At 39.7% G+C, this 22,313-nt stretch overlaps 1 protein-coding gene across 1 annotated transcript in view; it reads left to right on the top strand.

Annotated features, from left to right (window-relative positions):
* The first annotated feature begins 9,110 nt into the window (after window positions 1-9,110).
* The window catches only part of agrn (agrin), a 945,905-nt gene continuing 932,702 nt past the window's right edge, over window positions 9,111-22,313 (top strand). The window contains exons 1-2 of the mRNA XM_034173355.1: window positions 9,111-9,576; window positions 15,560-15,821. Of these exons, the coding sequence (XP_034029246.1) occupies window positions 9,382-9,576; window positions 15,560-15,821 (457 nt within the window). The 5' untranslated portion in view covers window positions 9,111-9,381. The remainder of the gene's footprint in view (window positions 9,577-15,559; window positions 15,822-22,313) is intronic.

Here is a 22,313-nt window from a genome sequence, read left to right as displayed (position 1 = left end):
TAATGTGAATTTTTTTTCCCAAGACTTAGCACTGTAATTGCTGCTAATGGTATTCAGCAAAGGGTGCAAATACTTATGTACATGTGATTTCTTAGTTTTTTTTTATGTTTCATAAATTTGCTAAAATTAAAAAAAAATATGTTGTCATTATGGGGTGTTGTGAGTAGAATTTGGAGGGAAAAATGAATTTACTTCATTTTGGAATAAAGCTGTAACATAACAAAATGTGGAACAAGTGAAACGCTGTGAATACATTTTCATGATAAACTGGTAATGTGAATTTTTTTTCCCAAGACTTGGCACTGTAATTGCTGCTAATGGTATTCAGCAAAGGGTGCAAATACTTATGTACATGTGATTTCTTAGTTTTTTTATGTTTCATAAATTTGCTAAAATTAAAAAAAAATATGTTGTCATTATGGGGTGTTGTGAGTAGAATTTTGAGGGAAAAATTAGTTTACTCCATTTTGGAATAAAGCTATAACATAACAAAATGTGGAACAAGTAAAGTGCTGTGAATACATTTTCATGATAAACTGGTAATATGAATTATTTTTCCCAAGAATTGAGGCTGTAATTGCTGCTAAAGGTATTCAGCGAAGGGTGCAAATACTTATGTACATGTGATTTCTTAGGTTTTTTATGTTTCATAAATTTGCTAAAATTAAAAAAGAAATGATGTTGTCATTATGGGGTGTTGTGAGTAGAATTTTAAGGGAAAAATGAATTTACTCCATTTTTGAATAAAGCTATAACATAACAAAATGTGGAACAAGTGAAACACTGTGAATACTTTCTGGATGCACCGTAAGAAGCCCAGTGAAACTATAATTTAAAGGCCAGTCATCTATTTAGGTTGACCCAGCTGTCAGAGTTGAGGCCGACTCCAACAAATTTCTGCAAATATCCTCTCTAGCAACTGTGCTTAACCAAGCCTGTCATTTTCCCAGCAATAGAAGTGTAGTTAAAATTACAGCATTTGAGGAGCGGACATTTACGCACTGTTCTGCTCTTAAATAGACGCGCTTACGAAGAGGACATATGGTAACATTTACAGATTTCAGCTTGGGAAGGTTTATGATATGAGGGGAATCTTTAATGATATGACACAGCGTTACAGGTTTCAGGATCCCACCAAGGTCTTCTCAGTCCAAGCTGAGGAACTAGATGCCAGATTTTAAAGTGATAGTACACCAGAGAGTGTCAGATGGGGTTTGTGTGTGTGTCACACCTTTTAAATAACACAACTTCCAAAGTGATGCAGGTTGTTTGGCTACGATTTATTAAGTGATGCCTTTTATTTTGAGCATTTGTGAGTGTTCCTGCAATATCACGTGAGGTCTGAAAACCACATCAACTGAGAATCCTACACAAATCCACAGATTTGACCCCAATACCACCCTGATATATAACAATAACAAACATACTGTATTTCTAAGTTAGACATGATGTGATACATATGGTGCAGTGCCAGTCGTATGACAGATGGCTCCACAGTGACTAATGAACTGTCAAAGAGAATTGAGGAGGAGGAGGAAGAATTTCACAGCCTGACAAATTAAAAACAGGTTGAACTTCTTTCATACAGAAAAAGTACAGTTTCACGTACAGGAATATTTTCCATGATAAACTAGAAACAAACTGTCCATTTGTCAGCTGAATATTTACCTCCGCCAACGAAGTTGGACAGAGGTTATGCTTTCGCCCTGTTTGTTTGTTTGTGAACGGCCTGAAACCACAAATTTTCACATATCGTTATGGAATTTTTACAGAGGATTCATATCCTGATAGGCAAGAACTGACTAAATTTTCCAGGTCATAGGACAAAGATCAAAGTCAGGAAAAATGTTGGAAAAATCTCTATCCTTTAACCCTGAACAAATTTTCAAAAATTCATATCTCTGTTAAAAAAAAAATCTAATTTATTTAATATTTGAAAGCGTTATGTAGGACGGTATCCTTTATCGACTGACAAAGTTTGAACCAGATCTGATCCAGATTACAGATTTTGTGGCCATTTATATATTTAACATTGAATACCCCATTTAATATATAGTTTACATTATATCTTAAACAAACGTGCCCCAATCACTCTCATATTTGAAAGTGAGGTGCAGACTAGCACTCACTATCACCTGACAAAGTTTGATCCAGATCTGATCCGGATTGTGGATTTTGTGGACATTTGAATTTAATATTGAAAAGCCCATTTTTGTGTACATTTTGCATTGTATCTCAATCAAAAGGGCCTCAGTCAGTCTCATTTGAGGTGCAAACCAGCACTCCCATTGAATAGACCAAGTCTGATAATGGTCCATTTCTGAACATGTCGGTCATAGTTCATGGGGAACTTCTTGTGGTCCTTCATGAGGTGAAAGAGGTCACTTGATTTCAGGAGAGAAAGCGAGGTATCTTGAGCATACCGATCCTCCAGGTAGAGACGTCCTACCATTGCCAGGCAGCATTTTGGAGTGAAAAATGCATGATTTGGGGGGTTTTGACTTCAAGGGGGAGTTAGACTAGATCATTTCATCAATGATTTGCATTTTCTTGTTCATAATAACCGTCCCCATATTTTTAAGGAGGTATTTAAAAATATTTGTGCTAAAACCAACCCTGACCGTTATGGACATAAATGCTCACATTATTCAAACCTCACAATATCTACAATGTTCCTGTGATATTGTTTTTGTGTGTGATGAAGGAAAATGCAACTAAAATAGCTTTCTTTATTGTATTTTATTTATTCACCCTAACCCTAACCTTTTATTTTCAGGCTCTGTGTCATTGCCAGGCAGCATTTTGGAGTAGCAAATGCATGTTTGAAGGGGTTTTTGACTTCAGGGGTGTGTGTACAGGGGGTTAGATTAGATCATTTGGTCAACTGTCCACATATTTTTAAGGGGGTAATACACTGCAAAATTTACTTTTTCAAAATAGTACCACCCTCAATGCACATTGAGTATTGTGAGTAGAATTGTGAGGTAAAAAATGAATTCACTCCATTTTGGAATAAGGCTGCAACATAAAATGTGGAAAAAGTGAGGTGCTGTGAATACTTTCTGGATGCGCCGTATTTGCACTGTGTATATACTCCTTCAGTTCTTACGGTGTATGGTGTAAGGAGTCAGGCGTTTGGTGCATGGTGTTAACCAAGATGAGAATGATGATGATGCTTCACAAGATTGCTCCAGCAATAAATGCCTGTTTGAAAGAACCTACGTCTGTGGTCATGAAGAGAGTTACAGTCGCAGCTGACACTCCCTCACAATGCAAGTGATTCTCCTCATCCTAGTCTCTCTTTGTAACCACTCACTTGATACAAAGTCATTCTAGCGGTATCCAGTGATCCTTGAAACACAGCTAGTAACATAAACATCCAGTCGTCACCTTCGGTCACTCTTACAAACAAACAGCAAGACAGGCAGCATCAGGACCTGAAAAACGTGGACCATTGTTCCCCTGCAAAAATATCAGCACCGCCTAAAAACCTCCCGTTGTCTTTGAAGTTACTTTGACACACAGGAGTAATTACAAAACTCTGCTTGTATGATTCTAGATCTGCATCTTAATCTAGAAGTCCTGTATTTGCTTATCTCTGGATTTCGTAGCATCAAGCAGATGAGAGTCTACAACACCTGCTGGGTGGGACACCAGTCCAGTGCAGGTTACTTCCCCAGGTGAGGCTGGACCACAGTACAGCTTTTGGACTGGCACAATGCAGATTAAGTGTCTTTTCCAAGGACACAGACATGTAGCATGAGTGAGATTCAAACCCATGTCTACATATTGGCAGGCCAGCTCCTTATCCACGCCGCTACCTCCTCTAGAATCTGAATCTACATCCATCTTAAAATATCATTTGAATTGACCTGAGCAAGAAATTTTCTTTTAAATCTTTCATCATTCCTTTTTTTTTAAGATATCCACATAAAACAGACAAACAAATCAAATACATTTGAATATGACGATATAAAATATTTGACATGGAGATTTTGCCATTTGTAAAATGTTTGTTGAATGTTACATATCATAAGACGCAGTCACAGTTATGTTATACCCTTAAAACGCAACGTACGTACAAAATTTGTTTTCTGTATTCATAGCAATTGGAAAAGTTGAAGATTGTACTGTGTAAAATGTAATGAATGAGTGAAGATACTGTAGGTTAATGAGCCTGCCTACCTCCAGTTTGTTAACACGATAACTCAAAAACAATTTATGCTTTCTTTTTTTATGTCTGCACATTAAAAGGGCACATAATGGGGATTTACCTGTTACAATTTGGTGAGATTTGATGCCCCTAGAAAAAAGCAATTCGGTTTTGCTTATGCAATATCCTCTTGACCTGCTTGCTGAACTGCCACCTGATGGATGGTAAGCAGTACTCCTCACTGGAGTCTCCTGAAGAATTTGATTAGAGACCACTTTCTCAAGATTTTTCAGTGAAAACAATAAATTCTAAACATGCCTATAATTTGCCAGTATCCCACGGCAACTTTAGAACAAGCAGTAACAACTGAAGTAGTGACCAATAAGTCAACAGCTTTCAACACAGAGTCTAATACTGAACAGAGACATTTAACAAGCCAACATGGCAATGGATAAAAAAATAAAAAAAAGTTGTACACATGGCGCTCATAACCTTCTTTAACAAATTCTCTAGAGAAATAATTGTAACTTCACAAAGAATTGGTTTTGAATCAGGGTCACTGTGTGATACTCTTAAGGGATTCCCAGTATAACTATGGCAGGCTGGGACACTTTGTTCGTAATATACTTTATGTTTTGTTAACAAAAAAACCCACAAAACAATAAAACATCAGTCAGTTTCCTTCTACAGCCGGGGTCATGAACTCTGCTCCTGGGGATCACCTGCTCTGCACGTTCTCTAATTATCCCTCGGGTTCCCACTGCTAATTACCTAAACCAGGTGTCCTCAGCCAATCAAAGCAAGGAAACAGCAGACTTGTCCAATAAACTGTGGTTGCAGCTCGAGGAGGACATGGAGGGCAGATGATCTCCTGGAGCAAGGTTGGTGACACCAATTTAAAGCTGTAGTGTGCATGATTTAGTGTCATCTAGTGGTGAGGTTTGGAACTGCATTATGTCCTTGTCTGTCCTGATTTTATTTGCCGTCACATTTTCACTTCTTTGGTGACGGGGATTAATGCTCCCTTACCTTCTCTTGTGGTTTTCAATATGCATGAACCAAAATGAGGCTTCTTAAACTTGGTAGTCTGCACTCGCAACCAACAGACCATATTTTGCAGACTAACCTCCCCTGTTGATAGATCCTCTTCTTTTTTTTTCTTCAGTCTTATGGCTGTGCTACATGTAAATGACCTTTTGCATAACAGACCATTTCTAAAATGTGTTGTTTTTCATGTTAATTCATTTTTTTTTTTCTCAGCGTTCTTTAAGGCCAGGTTATTTATTCAGTTATAACAAGTCATTAGATTTGATGCTTTTATTTTGAAAGGCATCTCACCAAAAACGAGAAGTTTCTGAAGTTTTGTCGTCAGTGTGTCAGAAATGCTAATTACCATCTTACTGGTTCAGGTTAAAGGAATCACTTCATAGATTTTGAATGCAAGAGATTATTTGTGTGTTTTAAATTAGCTTTAAAACATAGGTTGACTTTAGGTTAAAATAGGCTCAAAAGTGATTTTTCTATAACAGATAAAAAATACAGAATTTAATTTGGGTGAAGGTTTATTGCAGTGAAAGAGGATACTTATATTTTTATTTATCTTTTTGTCTTTTATAGCTCTTACGGTGTGTTCAAGCTTCAAGTGTGAAAATAACCACCCTGAAGCATCAGTTAAAGATTCTGACCGTCATTCAGCCGGGACGCTACACTGCAAAATATGAAAGGCAGTGTAAGTTAGAGTGCAAATACCTCGACCCCATCCAGTGGAACCCGGCGGATTGGGCTGGGGTTGGACAAATATTTTGAAATAATAGTCAGGTTTGGGTCGGTCTTGGTTACGTCAGCACAAGACACTGAACTTACAGAACTTTTCTAAAACAGTGATGTGATAGCCCAGCCTCTCTAACCTCAGACATTCGTAATTAATGACCTGTTGTTGTTAACAGTGTAATTTAACATTTTTATTATTATTTTGCCTTTGTGGATCATGGGATTTATTTTCGTCATGAGCAGAATACTGAAGACACGATGGATGGTTCTTGTGAATGCTGATCATGAATAATTCGAGCGCTGTGATGCCAGTAAAATAGCTGCAGAAAGGACTTTCAGCTTTTAAAAATAAGTTATCTGTCTTCTTGTTGGTGACGGGAAAAAGCAGCGAGCAGTCTTTGATAGTGTAAACATTAATGCAGCTCAGTGGCACACACTATCTGTGACCATTCGCCTAATTATGCATCATGTATTTATGGCCTAAAACATTTTTAACTTATGAGTTATTTTTAAAAAAATCATCTTTGTGCAGTTGTCATGGAGGGGGAAACTAGTTATAGACACCAAAGCTTTTTTTTTTTTTTTTTTTTTTTTTTTTTGTACCAGGCTGTTAATGCATTCATTTCTCCTCTAAAGTTGGACATTTTAACATGGATTCAATGGGAATTTGCTCTCTTTTGTATCCAGTCTCAAGTGGCCATTCAAGGAACTGCAACATTTTCTTCTTCTGGGTGGCTTCATTTTTAACAGTCAGAGGTTGGGGCACCTCATGTCAGCTTCCATCAAGGGGGTCTGGCCCATGTACATAAGAAGGGTTCATTTCAAAGCTCCATTGTTGCACGTGGTTAGCCATCTATTTTCTACGCCTGCTTACTCCAATTAAGGGTCATGGCAGGCTGGAATCTATCCCAGCAGTCATAGGGTGTGAGGCGGGGTACAGCCTGGAAAGGACACCAGAGCCATAAAAAACAGACAACACATTCACACCCACACATCTACTGTCAATTTAAAGGTTCCAATTCTCCTAACCTAGCATGTCCGGAGCACCTGGAGGGAAACCATGCAAACACGGGGAGAACATACCATCTCCACACAGAAAGGCCACAGGTGGGAAGAGATCCCATGACCTTCTTGCTGTGGGGAAACAGTGCTAAGCATTAAGCCATCATGCTGCTGCAAGTGGTTATAAACACTTATCATTTCTAAACATTGCACTTTTTCTTATATACCTGAAATGATGGTTATTTTTGGATGCAACCCCTGAGTGTCTTTTTGGCTACAAACTTTAACACACATGACATACACGAGCTTGTTAAGAAAATATGCATGTACAATCCCGTTAAAACAAAGTTCATGGCATCTTATCTCTTGAACTTTGACCCATCAGGGGTCAAAATTCTAAATTGTTTACAAATAGTGCAAATTTTGATGACACTGGCAATGTCGTATTATGAATCCCTTATATTTAAATGTTATGGAATAAAATTATAGTGATGCCAAATAAAATTCTTTTTATGACTTAGATCTTAAAAAACCCAAAGGCTGAACAGCTTTAACCCTCAAGTGACGAAGCAATTTTAACGACTAATGTGGTAGGATAATTACAGCATCAAATATAGAAGAACTGGTGACTAGAAAATATGACATTACTTTAACACAAATCTCAATGGACACATCAGTCATCCTTTGTGACAATCATGAGCCATTTTCATCCTCATTCTGGGCAGCAAGAATCAGTCTCAGTGTTTGTACAGTAATATGCGCATTGAAGGATACGTCCTTCAATGCACATATTAAGCAAATATGTAGGACTGCTTTTTTGCATTTGTGCAATATCTCTAAAATTAGAAAGGTCTTGTCTCAGAGTGATGCCGAAAAACTAATTCATGCATTTATTTCCTCTAGGCTGGACTATTGTAATTCATTATTATCAGGTTGTCCTAAAAGTTCCCTGAAAAGCCTTCAGTTAATTCAAAATGCTGCAGCTAGAGTACTGACGGGGACTAGAAGGAGAGAGCATATCTCACCCATATTGGCCTCTCTTCATTGGCTTCCTGTTAATTCCAGAATAGAATTTAAAATTCTTCTTCTTACTTATAAGGTTTTGAATAGTCAGGTCCCATCTTATCTTAGGGACCTCATAGTACCATATCACCCCAATAGAGTGCTTCACTCTCAGACTGCAGGCTTACTTGTAGTTCCTAGGGTTTGTAAGAGTAGAATGGGAGGCAGAGCCTTCAGCTTTCAGGCTCCTCTCCTGTGGAACCAGCTCCCAATTCAGATCAGGGAGACAGACACCCTCTCTACTTTTAAGATTAGGCTTAAAACTTTCCTTTTTGCTAAAGCTTATAGTTAGGGCTGGATCAGGTGACCCTGAAGCATTCCTTAGTTATGCTGCTATAGACTTAGACTGCTGGGGGGTTCCCATGATGCACTGAGTGTTTCTTTCTCTTTTTGCTCTGTATGCACCACTCTGCATTTAATCATTAGTGATTGATCTCTGCTCCCCTCCACAGCATGTCTTTTTCCTGATTCTCTCCCCTCAGCCCCAACCAGTCCCAGCAGAAGACTGCCCCTCCGCGAGCCTGGTTCTGCTGGAGGTTTCTTCCTGTTAAAAGGGAGTTTTTCCTTCCCACTGTCCTTCCACTCACAGGGGGTCGTTTTGACCGTTGGGGTTTTTCTGTAATTACTGTATGGCCTTGCCTTACAATATAAAGCACCTTGGGGCAACTGTTTGTTGTGATTCGGTGCTATATAAATAAAATTGATTTGATTTGATTTGTGCAGCTGTAAATCTTGTAGTTCCTGGTCTGTTGGCTTCCCTGCAAAACAGTAAAATATAATGATTAGAGTTGGCAAATTACAATACCATCTGAAGCTATAATGTCAAAAATCTCATAGATCTTGCTGGGGGGAGGGTCATAAGGGACCCCGCACAAGTTTGGATTATACTTGCCACACAGACTGACCGTTCCTTGCAAAATTCTATAAACAAATGCAGGACAAATAGATTGACAAATTCATGGTAGGAAACTTTTTTCCGATTAAAATTATGCCCGGGGGTCATCACAGGTACAAGCGCTGTGTGTCCGACAGGGGGCGTCGTTGGACTCCACTTTCTGCACCCGCACTTGTTGGGATCAGCAATTCAAATTACATGCAAATCAAAGGAGAGCGTCGCTGTGAAAAAGCGTGCGTGAGAGGTTACAGGAGAGGGGGAGAGAAGTGCAGCCACATTCCTGAGAGAGCTCCCTGCCCCTTCCTCCTCCTCTTCCTCCTCTTTCCTGGCTTCTCTCGCGGCGGCACACAGGACTTGGATCCCGGGCTGTGGATGCGGGGAGCTCCGCTGTGAAACGGACAATCCGCGGGGAAGTTTGTGGTGCACAGTTTGGACGCTCCAGGAGGTCGTGTTTTTTTTTTTTTTTTTTTTTTTTGGATTCTGGTTAACTTTTTGGTTGATGGGATCCCAACGGAGACTCGGAGCGCTGCTGCTCCTGGAGCTGCTCCTGCTCGCTGCGCTCCGGCGACGCTGCGCCGCAAGTTGTCCGGAGAAAGACTTGGAGGAAAGAGAAGAGGAGGCCAACGTAGTTCTGACCGGCACCGTGGACGAGATCATTAACGTGGATCCGGTGCATAACACCTACTCCTGCAAGGTAAGACAAGAAGTCTCCGGCCCATAGACACCTGCTCAGTGCGCCAAACGCGCTCCGTGGAACCGCTCGCGCTCAACTCTGTCATCCACACACACACCACAAACACACGCACGCGCAGACTGTCCGGTCTGCCTTTAAAAATTCTGTTAGTCCGCTTCTTTCCTCCTACCCACTGTGTAATCAGTCATCTCCAAACGTGTTGGCGCAGGTGCGCGACACGTGGAGCAGATCACTGTAACGATCGGTCATTTCTGGAAACAAGCACCAAAATTGGCACACATCCTTAGACATTACACTTGAAAAAAAAAAAACGTATTGGCCACTTGAAATTTCAATAGACAGCCAAGTAGGGGGTCATTTAATTACCAGCACCACTGGTGTGTATAAATAATTTATTACATGAGCATATCAGAATTGAAATATCGTTTTACTGGAGTGGGGTGACTTCACCTGGGGTGAGTTTGCAGGTGGGTGACCTCACAATGAACCAACAGCAAGATAGACAGATAAACTTTATTGATCTCACAGAGGAGAAATTCACATGTTACTTCAGCTCTTAAGAAAACACACAAGGGTGCAAGTAGAGGAAAATGTTCATCGAACAGCATGTGCAAGGATAAGCGTAATAATACTTGTGACAGTACAAGACATAAGAAATGAGGTAGAAATAGAATATGTATCTATAAATATATATATATATATACATACATACACACCCAAGAATGGTGACTTCAGTTTGTACAGGGCCCCAAAAGTTAAAGTTGCTCTAATTTTGGTAAAAAGTCATGCAAGTTATTGGTTGAGTTAATAGGAATTTAAAAAGGAATAGTTTGCACCATGCGTCATGCTTAGTTTTCATGTTATGGGGTAAAATATGTCACATGTCAGAGAATCCAATGGACGTCAACATTGTTGGACTTTGGAGACCAAACATTCAACACAGTCAAAACTGTTCCATTTATTAATCCTATTAGCTCAACCAATAATTTTCACCACTTTTTACCAAAATTGGAGCAACTTTAACTTTTGACCCCTGAATAAACTGAAATTGACCTTTACCACCATTCTTGTTGTCGCCAATCTTTTTTTTTCAAAAGAGTAATGTCTAAGAATATTTGTGTCGAATCTGGTGCTTATTTCACCATTTGAAAGATTCCTTTGTAAATATTCTGTTATCTGCTGCACTGTGGCTCCTCGTGGCTGCAGCTCGTCACCTTATTTTTGATCATATTGAGAATTACTTAAAATGTCAAAACACGTCATTAGATCAAAAGCTGGCAGTGTAGTCCAGGATTTATGTACGTATTTGTTTGTATTGTTCTAACCGATAAACCTTAAACTCAGTGTAAAAGTTTTAATTACCTTTACAGTATGAGTATGTTTCCTTTTTGAGATGAAAGATCTGTAATAAAATCATCATCGAAGACTACAGAGGATATTACTGTGTGTGTGGGGGGGCAAATTCCACACCAAACTGGAATCTGTATTTTTTGTAATCAGAATTGGGGCTGCACCTGTCTGTTTTATGTGTTTATTTATTTTTTTTTAGGATTGATTAATCTCAATTATTTTCTCAATCACTTATTTGACTGGAAACTTAAAATCTCAGAAATTAGTGGAAAAATGTCAGTGTGACATCTCCAAATGTCTTGTTTTGTCCAAAACCCAAAGATATTCAATTTATTGGCAGAAAGGAGTAAAGAAAGTAAGAAATAAACTAGGAAATACCCAAATTTAAAGAACTTAAATGGGAGAATTTGGGTATTTAAAAAAATCAATTATCAAAATAGTTGGCAATTAATTTTATAATCAGTGTTAAATGTTGCAGCTTGAATCAAAATTAATCATCAGTTCAATTCAGTCAGTGTCTCACGCTTAACTCATCATGTGGTCTGATGTCAGTTTCAGCTTCTCAGTCATAAAGATGAGGTGTGCATTATATCTGCATTGTCAGGGAGCGTCAACTGCGACTTTTTTGTCATGTGGTGCGTTTCTGTGGGTGTGAACCAACGATCCAACACACAGCCGGTGCCTCAGTGTTGAGGATCACAATGGTTTGGAAAAGTCAAGAAGATGCCCTTGTTTCAGCTGGCTGTGGCAGATACAGGGTTACTTTCCAGAGGTGGGGATGGAGTGGTTGTCTGCCTGCGTGGTTGGCATCCGGGACTTAAGGCGGTGCTGTACTGCGGTTAATGCGGTACATGTTTTCAGACCTGACCTGTTATTTACAGCTGCTTTTATGCAAACAAATTTCTGTCAACATAACGTTTTAGTTTTTTCTTTTGGCGATCTAAAAGGGGTTTCTCTTCCTCTCAACTTTGAAAAGTAACCAAAAGTACTACAATAAAATCAGCACATTATGCAAAATGAATTTTGGTAGTATTTGACTAGAGGGCCACTCGGTAGATTGTAGTATTCCTTCACCAGGAGCAATAGGTCATATTAGCTCCAACCTACAATCTGGACTTTCAGTCATATGCAGGATTGTTACCTTCAGCAAGAGGATGGAGACTCAGAGGAGGAGAATCACTTCCACTATGGGGGACCATCAGCTTATTGTATCACATCAGTTCAATTCTCTGGACATCATCCAGCACGCAGTGTTGAGGACCCCAGCATCTGGAGTAGGCCAAGGAGACAGATGTTGCAGATGGATGGTTTCCTTCTAGAGGTTGAGATGTACAATGATTATCTGTCTGGGTGGCAGCCATGCAGGATCCAAGGTGGTGCAACATGTGACACCAGCTCATGCTCCCTGACCTGACCTGACCTGACCAAGAGGATAAGAGCCTCAGCCTTTTTTGTTAGTTTGCAGGATATTACAAGAGCACACGAACTGTTTTTAATGAAGATCAGGACTTGGGAATATGGACAAAACAGCCCCTCCTATATACCTGCATTTTAACGTGGTTAATGACAGAAAAAAAATGAGGACTGTTGGGTTTGGGGAGGTGATAGTCTAGTGGTTAAGCGTTGGGCTTGAGACCAGAGGATCCTGAGTTCAAATCCCAGCCTGACTGGAAAATCATTAAGGGCCCTTGGGCAAGGTCCTTAATCCCCTAGTTGCTCCTGGTGTGTAGTGGATGCCTTGCATGGCAGCAGCCTCACATCGGGGTGAATGTGAGGCATTATTGTAAAGTGCTTTGAGCGTCTGATGCAGATGGAAAAGCGCTATATAAATGTAGTCCATTTGGGTCTTAGTGGCGGTATGTGCTCACATAGCACCCTCTAGCTTAGTTAATAAGAAATTGTCAAAAATAGCCAATCTCATTTTGTTATGTTACAGCCTTATTCCAAAATGGAGTACATTAATTTTTCCCTTCAAAATTCTACTCACAACACCCCATAATGACAACCTGAAAAAAGTTTTTTTTAACTTTTGCAAATTTATTAAAAATATTAATAACAATAAAAAAGACTAAGAAATCACATGTACTTAAGTATTCACACCCCTTGCTCAATACTTTGAGGAAAAAAAAAGAAGTGGTTTTTTTTTCCGGGCCCAGTTCCAATCTAGCCACTAAGTTTTAGAAAAATTGGTCCATAAAAACAAATCAGCAAATGCAGGTGAAACCACAACATCTTCAGGGGATGTGCTCAAAGGTCATATTTAATGTTTGAGCCTTTTTTATTTTGGGTTGGGGGGGGGGTGTATCACATCCAGCTGTCCATCTATAAACGTTTAATTTCTGCACAATAACTAAATAATGCCTTGTCAGTTTGCAACTGTTTCTCAGTGGTGTATCTGAAGAAGCTAGAGGAAGGTTCCTTTCAGTTATCCAATATGTCCGCTATGGACGGCATCTCGATTTCTGTTTCCACGCAATAGCTAAAAAACACCTTGTCTGACTGAAACCATTTATTGTTGGTGAATTTGAAGAAGCTAGAGGAGGGCTCCTTTTAAAAATGGGGCTTATCTACTATGGCCGCAAGTGCCATCTTGATTTTCGTTTCCGTTCAGTTACTAAAGAATGCCTTGCCTGATAGAAACAGTTTTTTTTTTTTTTTTTTTGGTAGTGCAGTGGGGAGGGTAGAGGAAGTATCCTTTTGAAAATTGGGCTCAATACACCATGTACCAATTGTAAAGTGGATATCTTTCACGGTACAAATGCACCGTGTACCATCTTTAAAGCACCAGTTTTTTGCTGTAGAAATAATTCCTACACTTCATTATCACCTCTCCTATCAAACCATACACCAACTTAACGGCCCTTTCACACATAACACGAAAGACACACAAACCGGAACAAAATCCGCAAACTAAAAACAAAATGGGGAACCGTGAAACATTCCACCTGCTGTCGGGAGGGACGCACGGTCACAACTCTCCATAAAACAACACCTCAATTTATAATATTTAATTCCTCCTGTTGAGTTGCAGGTCTCTGTCTTTTTAATGTAACACCTCGTGTGCACTGAGCGATCATTTCCAGCTGTCAGTGTGTGGCTGGGCAGCAATCAGCTGAGAGGTGCCTTGAGTGGTGTGCACGCTCAGACGTGGCTGGCTGGTCCCCATGTAGTCATGTCTGTACATACATATCAGCATTTCATGCAAGTGCGGCCCCCCGCCCCACACACCACGTGTTGAGGGGGAGTCAACACTCTGGCACGCCACATGTGTGTTGCTCGGTTACGCCAAACTCATGTGGCACTTAGTCACTTTTCACAGACAGCTTGAATGTGGTCGCCTGCTGTCTACTATCATGCCGGGAGCGCAAATAGCCACGTCTTTTCTAAGTGCCAGGCGAGTGGTGTTAGATGTTCATGTTTGGCACCTGGAATTTGGCAGACACCTGCCAAGAGAGGGGTTGAATGGGCACTTGCTGCAGGGTATTCGCTGTCTTTCAGCCACTTGTGTGCGCAAATGGTTGTGGCGACAGCTATACAAGGCGTTTGAGGTGGCTCCGATTTTTAAGGAGTGGCATGCAATTCCTCTGTGAGCCAGTCGGCTTCAATCTTATATGTGGAGGAGCCCTAGCATACGAGCGGGGCCAAATGCCATGCTTAGTGTTTTGTTTTTAAAAATCCATATGGTGAAAGCTGCATTGCTAATATTTTACTCAGGGAGTGCGTACCTCTACCACTGCAATAATGGCCCATCACTATTATGGTAACAAGTGAGACTTTTATTCCATCACTCCTCTGTGACATCATAAGGCAACATAGATAAAAGGAAACATTATTGATCAGCTTTTGCCTGATCCAAGGATTATCTCTAAACAAAATATTGGGGAAATTTGAGAGCTAGTATAGGTATTACATTTACTATATGTTGCACGTGAAACCTGTGTGATGGGCTGGGTCCAAACCTAAATGTCAGATCCTGTCATGTCACAGGAAAATTATGTCCCTGTCTAATCGACCACATAATACCACAGTGTGGTCCTGCTGTTCCACGCTATAGCTGCCTTCTTCTTTCCTGCTTCCATGGCCATGCAGAAACAAACCTTTGCGCCGTCGTAGAGAGACTCATGGTTGACCGCTCTGTAGTTTTTCCAAATAAATAACCTGCGTTTGGTCATGTCGCTTGCTGCTCTTTTCCTCAGTAACAGTTTGCTTTCTGGCTCCTGATGAATGAACAGAGAAGATCAGAGATGCACAGCTCTTGTTCTGACAGCAGAAACTGTCGCCTGCTGCCAATATGAAACGCGACAGCTAATAGCAGAATCTTTTGCTTTCCCAGGATTGCACAGCGGACAGCCTCTGATGCAGTTGCCTGAGTGCATGTAAAGCTACAATATTTTCAAAGGCCTTAACGCTCCAATTCTGGTGTTTTGCACATACAAAAAAAAAAATCGCCATTTGGACTCACATTGTCAGTGATGCCATTTAAATAGTTATGACCTGAAGTTTGACGTTTCAGGTTGGCCCAGTGTCATAGGTCATGTGACTAATACATAACATCTGACTTGCTGTTTTGCTTGTTTTGTTTTTGAATAAATGCTAAAGTATGTGCCGTATTTCCCGTGTTGTTCAATTGCAGGTCAGAGTGTGGCGCTATTTGAAAGGGAAGGCTGTCGTCAGCAATGACATTCTCTTGGACGGTGGCAACAAGGTGATGATTGGAGGTTTTGGTAACCCTGGGATCTGCGATAACCAGGTATCCACAGGTGACACTCGCATATTCTTCGTGAACCCTGCTTCAATGTACATGGGGCCAGAACACAAGAACGAACTCATGCTCAACTCCAGTCTGATGAGGATTACTCTGCGTAACCTGGAAGATGTGGAGCATTGTGTGGAAGGTAAGGAACTGCACGATTGGCCAAGTTGAACGAGATCATTTAGATCATAGTGTTAAATAAATGTCCTTCTTGGGTTATAATTCATTATGTCTTGTTGGGAATCTATAAAAGACAGACGTGTGCTGTTAGTATCTCTACCTGGACGTTTAGTCAAAAACAACTGGGTAGCTTGTATAGTCTTCAAGATGTTTCATCACTAATCCCAATGGTAGTCCAAATCTGAGTGGACATTATTCCAGCAAAACATATGTGATGTGTGTCTCTTCCATTGTTTAATATGTGGTGCACTGGAACAGTCTTGCAGAGAAGAATGTGACATTCGCCATGGGACGCTTCCAAGGCTCCAGTTTGTTGAACATTGACTATAAATGTGCTCACCATTGTAGACACAGTCAATTCTGTGTAGAGCTCACTTCAAAAACATTTCAGTAGTTGAAGCAGATTAGTGAGGGAAGCTCACAAGAGATTACAGAAAGTTCTCTGATGCTACAGAGAACTATAGAATTGTTCCAATTCATTGGATTTACACAGCAAGACATTACTAACTTAATCATCGGAAAACTATAAGTGATACTCACAAACTTATTCAAAACTTAAATGTTCAAGATACTTCAAGTTTAACCTGAGTTTTGAGGTATTCAGGTGAAAGAAAACCAAACCCATGAGTGCTACATTTTTAGCATTTAGCATACTTCCAAGATTCCAATTCACAGGATTTAGACAGCAAGATATTACTAACAAAATCATCAGAAAACTATTCTTGAGGAAAGCAAGAATTCATACTTCTGTGATTGGCCACATGGTGAAAACATGCTCAGGCTATAGGCTGTTCTACTGAAACCAGCCAGTTTGGTTTTGTCTCTAACTTGCTTCTAACAGCCAGCTGGCGGTTATCACTGTCTGGAACGGTGAGATTTATACACCAAGCTGACCTGAAATGAACTGTTGTACATTAAATTGACTTTATTGACGAGTCTGAACCCTTTGAAAAGTGACCAAATTACATGTATTTGAACTGAGATGGGCTTTTTCACCAATAAAAAAATGACCCCTAGAGGGCACTCGGGTAATGCCCGACCTCGAGAATAAGTGATGCTCGTAAGTTTGTTCAGAAGTTAAATGTTCAAGAAGTTCAACTGTAACCTCGGTTTGAGGTATCTGAGTATAAGGAAACTGAACCTATATAAGTGCTCCAGTTTTTTAGCATTACCATATTATGAATTATTTTTTGTTATTATTGTTTTTTTTTTAGTTATTAGCATTAGCTTATCCTCTGTGACTGTCATCTCAGCAGAGGATACGCTAATGGTAACAACAAAATTGGTTTCCTTTGAAGATCAAAGTTAGAAAAACAAAAAAACAACTTGGAAATACAACTGTCCACTTTGTTTACACACACACACACACACACACACACACACACACACACACACACACACACACACATATATATATATATATATATATATATATATATATATATATATATATATATATATATATATATATACACCTTGAAGTCTGAAACAAATGTAGTCAAGCTAATGACACGGCTCATGCTAGCAATATTTAGCAGTGGGTGCCAAGCAGAAGAAAGTATGGAACATCCACTGATGTAGTGAAAGGTAAACAAGAAACCTAAGATTTTTGGATGCTAATTCACCACATTAGCCGGACCTGATATATTTTTAGTCATCAACTTGTAGCTACTTTGTTTTGATATTGTGTGTTCAGTATATTCAAGTCTGCAGAATAATTGTAATTCACTTTGAGTAGCTAAAGATTTCATCTGTTGATGTTGCGTAGCCTCGGGCTGGCAGAGGCAAATCCTTTCAGAACTCAGTGGCACACGGACGCCTGAGTCACTTCAGGAGTTTTGTTGCCATGGTGACGTGCCAGCCTTTCCCAGCTGTAGCCTGGAGGCGGGCGTGCCTTATAAACACCTTCAGGGCCGCACTGCAGTGGTTAAGAGACAATTCCCGACCTTTGCACCTTGCCACCAAGCTAGTTTATGAGGTTTGAGCTGGAACCGTTTGACATCACACACGAGCTGCGAACTTTACAGAGAGCTGCAGGTTTCAACAGGCTTTACAAAAAGCCCCACAAGATCACAGTTTAATGCACCTTCACTGAAAATAGAAACACAAATGCGCACTGAGACAAAGAAAACAGTAAAAGCAAGCAATGAATGATTCGGGCAAACTTGCCTGTGCATGAAATCATCTGTGAACTTTTTAGGGGAAAAATTGCATTCTTTGTTTCAATAACAGGTGTTTTATCTATTGATTTATGAGATGAACTGTGAAGCTGTGACTAATAAATCCCATCATCCTACATCAGTGTAGCAGCTTGATCCCCCATCCATAGTGCTAATTACAGGGGGGTCTGCCCCCCCTTTCCCCAAAAAAGAGGTAAAACAGTAGTTTGGGTAGGTTAACCCTCTGGGGCCGACGCCATCGTATACAACGGCTAAGACCAATCTTTACTACATTATAAATAACTTTTTAATATGAGATAGAATAGATTGCTGAAAAGTTAACTTCGCGGACTGTCGAGCCAGCCATCAGCCATCTTTGTACTCCTCATAGAAGCTGTGTGATGACGTGCGCAATGTGAGTGTCCAATCGGAATTGGTTCACGTCACATGGTTTTTTCCAAAATCCAATCGTAGGGCAGATTTACCTCACATGAAAAGCCAAAGATCGTTTTCAGGAGTGATATGTTACTAGTTGGCCCATTTGAATAGCCCACTGGGTGCTCCAATGAGTACATGCTATTAGTACATACGCAGTGTGCCCTGCGCCATTACGCACAGCGATCAGTGAAAGCAGGAGCACACGGAGAGCCTCTGATGACAAGCTCACCTGCTCAAACAAAGAGTGTGTAACTATCAGGATTGCTCCATTAGTTTGCATGTGTTACTGGATAACTCTGTTGCTTTCTCAGCATAAACCACAAACAAAATGCAGAGACAAACAAAATGCATAGACCATTTTGTATATATTGTTCAAAATGTGCATTTGCGTTTATTGTTTGAACCTTTTTGTTGTACAGTCTTTCACACAAGACCTCAGATTACCTTTATAAAGTGTCAAAACAGTTGTTTAATATAGTTTGCTGTGTGTTTTGAATAAATGTGTTTGGAAAATTATTTTTCGCTTTATTTTTTTCCTTTCTTATTTTTGATTGTAAACCTTTATTACACTTATAAAACACAACAAAAACATATATATTCTGAAAGGACAGGTTGTCCTGAAAAAAAGAGACATAAAACTTGATTGTGGGATGCAGGGAGAGCTGTTAACAGCAATAATAAAACATTTATGCCAGGTGAGTGAACTGTCCAAAAAAATGCCCTTGGACCCCAGAGGATTAACTGTAGCTATTACAATAACATATTTCCTACATGCATACCTATAAGAAACTGAAACAGTTTCAGACACTGAAAGTGGGCCATACCATTTCTAGTTGATCCACTTGTCTGCCTGCCTCGCTTCCATTGCAGTGGCACATTTAAAAGTGTACAGCCTTTCAAATTTTTAAGATTTAATTCCTAAAAAATTTTCTTTGCTACTACTATAATTTTATTTTTTTAGCTTTTAAATAGGGGATTCATAATATGGCATTGACAATATGATAAAAATTTGTGTTGTCTGGAAAAGAAATTAATAAATAGTTTCAAACAAACAGGTGGCCTTGAACTACGTTAGATAGCAAGAAATAGTCTGCGGTAGTGACCATGGTGATGTCATAGATCACGTGGGGCGTCGCCCAACTTACACGAGAGATTCCGGGACAGCACACGGCGCTGGCCAATCACAGTAGAGAAGCACAGTGACATCTGCTGGGTGCTTGCTTGTACAAAATAATTTAGTGTGGCGAAAAACACTCAAAAACAGCTTATTTCTGTGTAAATTTGTTTCTCATATATTTGATAAACGTTAACAAGAAACAAACACTTCTAAATCTAAAAACACTGTTTTTGAAACTACAAAACACCTCCTGAAGTGATTTACAAGACGTCTTAACAATGTTAGCGTGCACTCCCCATGTACACGCATCACGCAAGGTTAAACGTAACGTCTGGTAATTTCAAAACCTCATGCATGTGCACATGCATTTCCTCCTACAGATAGCTTTAAAAATAAAATATTTGTTATGGAATCTCCCCCAGTAAATAGGCTCTCTTCATTAAAAAATGAGCTGTAGTTTTGCAGCATGTTTTAAAAATAAACCTACATTTAGAATTTTTAGAAATTAAATGTTGTTAGTTTTGTGAAATTTGACAGGCCGTACAGCTTTAAATCTACAGTTCAGCGTGTGACGCAAGCTAAATGATACTAGTAGGTTAGCGTAATTGGCTAATTAGCTTGTTTATACACTTTACTTTCTAATATTCAGATATTCTGAGTGGCACACTGCAAAAACTAGGTTTTCAAAAACAAGAAAAAAGTTCTAATTTAAGGGATATATCACTTAAAACGAGCAAAATTATCTACCAACAGAAGAAATAATTACAGCTTGTCAAGTTTTTTAAAAACAAGTAAATATATCTAGTAGAAAAAAAAACATGAATATCTTATAACTACTATGTTTTGACATAAAACAAGCAGAATATCAAGGAATTACTTTCTAAGTATAAGAAAATGTCCTTAAATTCAGTGCTCTCATTATCCATAAATAAGGACATATGGCTGGTAATTTATCTTGAATCGAGTCCAGTGCAACTTAAACAAGACAACAGATAAGTCAACAAATAAGGAACAAAATACTTGAAACAAGTGATATTTTTAGCAGTCTAAAAATAAACAGTTTGCCTTAAGATTTCATTTTTTGCAGTGACATTGGGTAAAATGTTGACAGATGAATGCTAATGCTAGCTCATTTGTAACTCTTGCCTTGCGTTTTTGTTTAGCTAACTAATGCTGGCTAGCTAAAGCTAACCAGTGCCTGACCGAACACATGCTAACTAGGCCAGGACTCCCCGATGGTCTAATTCGCACTCTGCCCCCGTGCCAGTACACACAGAATACTGCTGTTTAACTTTCAGTGTTGCTTGATTTTGTTGGTTGCAGGAGAACTCCATGGGGAAGTAATTCTGAGCGCAAATCGCCTTGTTGGAGGCTTTCTGGGGCAGGCTGTATTGCAGAGATGTAGGGTCTGTTCGCTGTGCTTTATTCAGAACAGGCCTGCTTGGCAGAATGTCCTGTGGAAGGGTTTGTTTGTGGTGTTAAGTTGCATAAAACGTCTTCTGTTTGTCCAGGCAGGAAACACTGCACTGTTAACCTTTTTATTCTTCTCCCTTTTCTTCTTTTTGGACTCCTGTTGGGGAAAGAGGAGTTTCTTGGCTTTGGCAAACTGTCTAGAATGTGGCCTTTATTTGTTGTTGTCTGGCTTTGTATTGTGAGGAGGGTTTTCCTCGCAGAGCCTGATTTCTCAAGAGATAGCGGTAAGAACATATTGAATGAAGAATGGTTGGCAAAGAATAATGTTTTCAGATTAGAGCTGAGTGATATACTGGTATTAAAGTCACCACGGGTATGACTGGTATTATATATGCGTTAGGCAATACTATTAATACTGCAGTAGCCTATAACTACCCTTTAACATGACAAGTGTGCTGCTAACATGGTCTCAGTCAGGATGGGAAAAGGAACCCAGTTCCGAATTGTCATATCCATTGGAATTGCATTCACAGTTTAAAGGTTCATTCATTTTCTATGCCACCTTACTCCAGTCAAAGGTCACAGGGGGATGGAGCCTATCCCAGCAGTCATAGGGCAGGTGGCAGGGCACACCCTGGACAGGATACCAGTCTTTTCCAAGGCACAGATTAAACATATTTATTATAAAGAACTATAAATATAGCCAACATCCAAGTAACATACATCACGCTGACATCATAGTGCCTTTACTTGTTTTGACAGTTGCCATAATGCATCGCTCTGCATTTGCATAAAATAGACTGGTCTTCTATTTCACCCCTCCTAGCTGACAGCACAGTGAACACTCATCTTAAAAGGCCCACTGTTTGAAAATGAAATGGTCACTTTGCTTCTCTCTTTTACCTAATACGACCAAGGGGTGATGGGGTACCACCCATGCTTGACAACATTGTAAACAATATCGTTGGAGTGCCCTCTGGACAAACCACATAATCATACCATTTCATACAGCCAAAGTGTTTTTCTGCATCGTTATTTGGCAAAATAAGTTTTCATATTGACAAAAGTAACACACATACTGACATGTTTTTGAAAGGCTCATACTAGCTGATATTGATGGGTGATGCTGTAGTAGTTAAACGGTGGGTTTGAGACCAGATGATCCTCGGATCAAATCACCGCCAGACCAAGAGCCCTTAGTCAAGATCTTTAATAAGCGAAGTGCACATCTTGGGCTGCGTGGTGCATTATGGGTACGCTAATGCTATGATGGCGGAAAGCAGTGAGGAGTGCTATGATTTGGATCATTTCAGCGGCTGGAAAGTTG

The sequence above is a fragment of the Thalassophryne amazonica genome, chromosome 6 (genome assembly GCF_902500255.1).
Source record: "Thalassophryne amazonica chromosome 6, fThaAma1.1, whole genome shotgun sequence".
In the NCBI taxonomy this organism is placed as follows: domain Eukaryota; kingdom Metazoa; phylum Chordata; class Actinopteri; order Batrachoidiformes; family Batrachoididae; genus Thalassophryne; species Thalassophryne amazonica.
The sequence above is the reverse complement of the archived record's forward strand: the minus strand, read 5'-3'. Positions and strand labels throughout refer to the sequence as shown.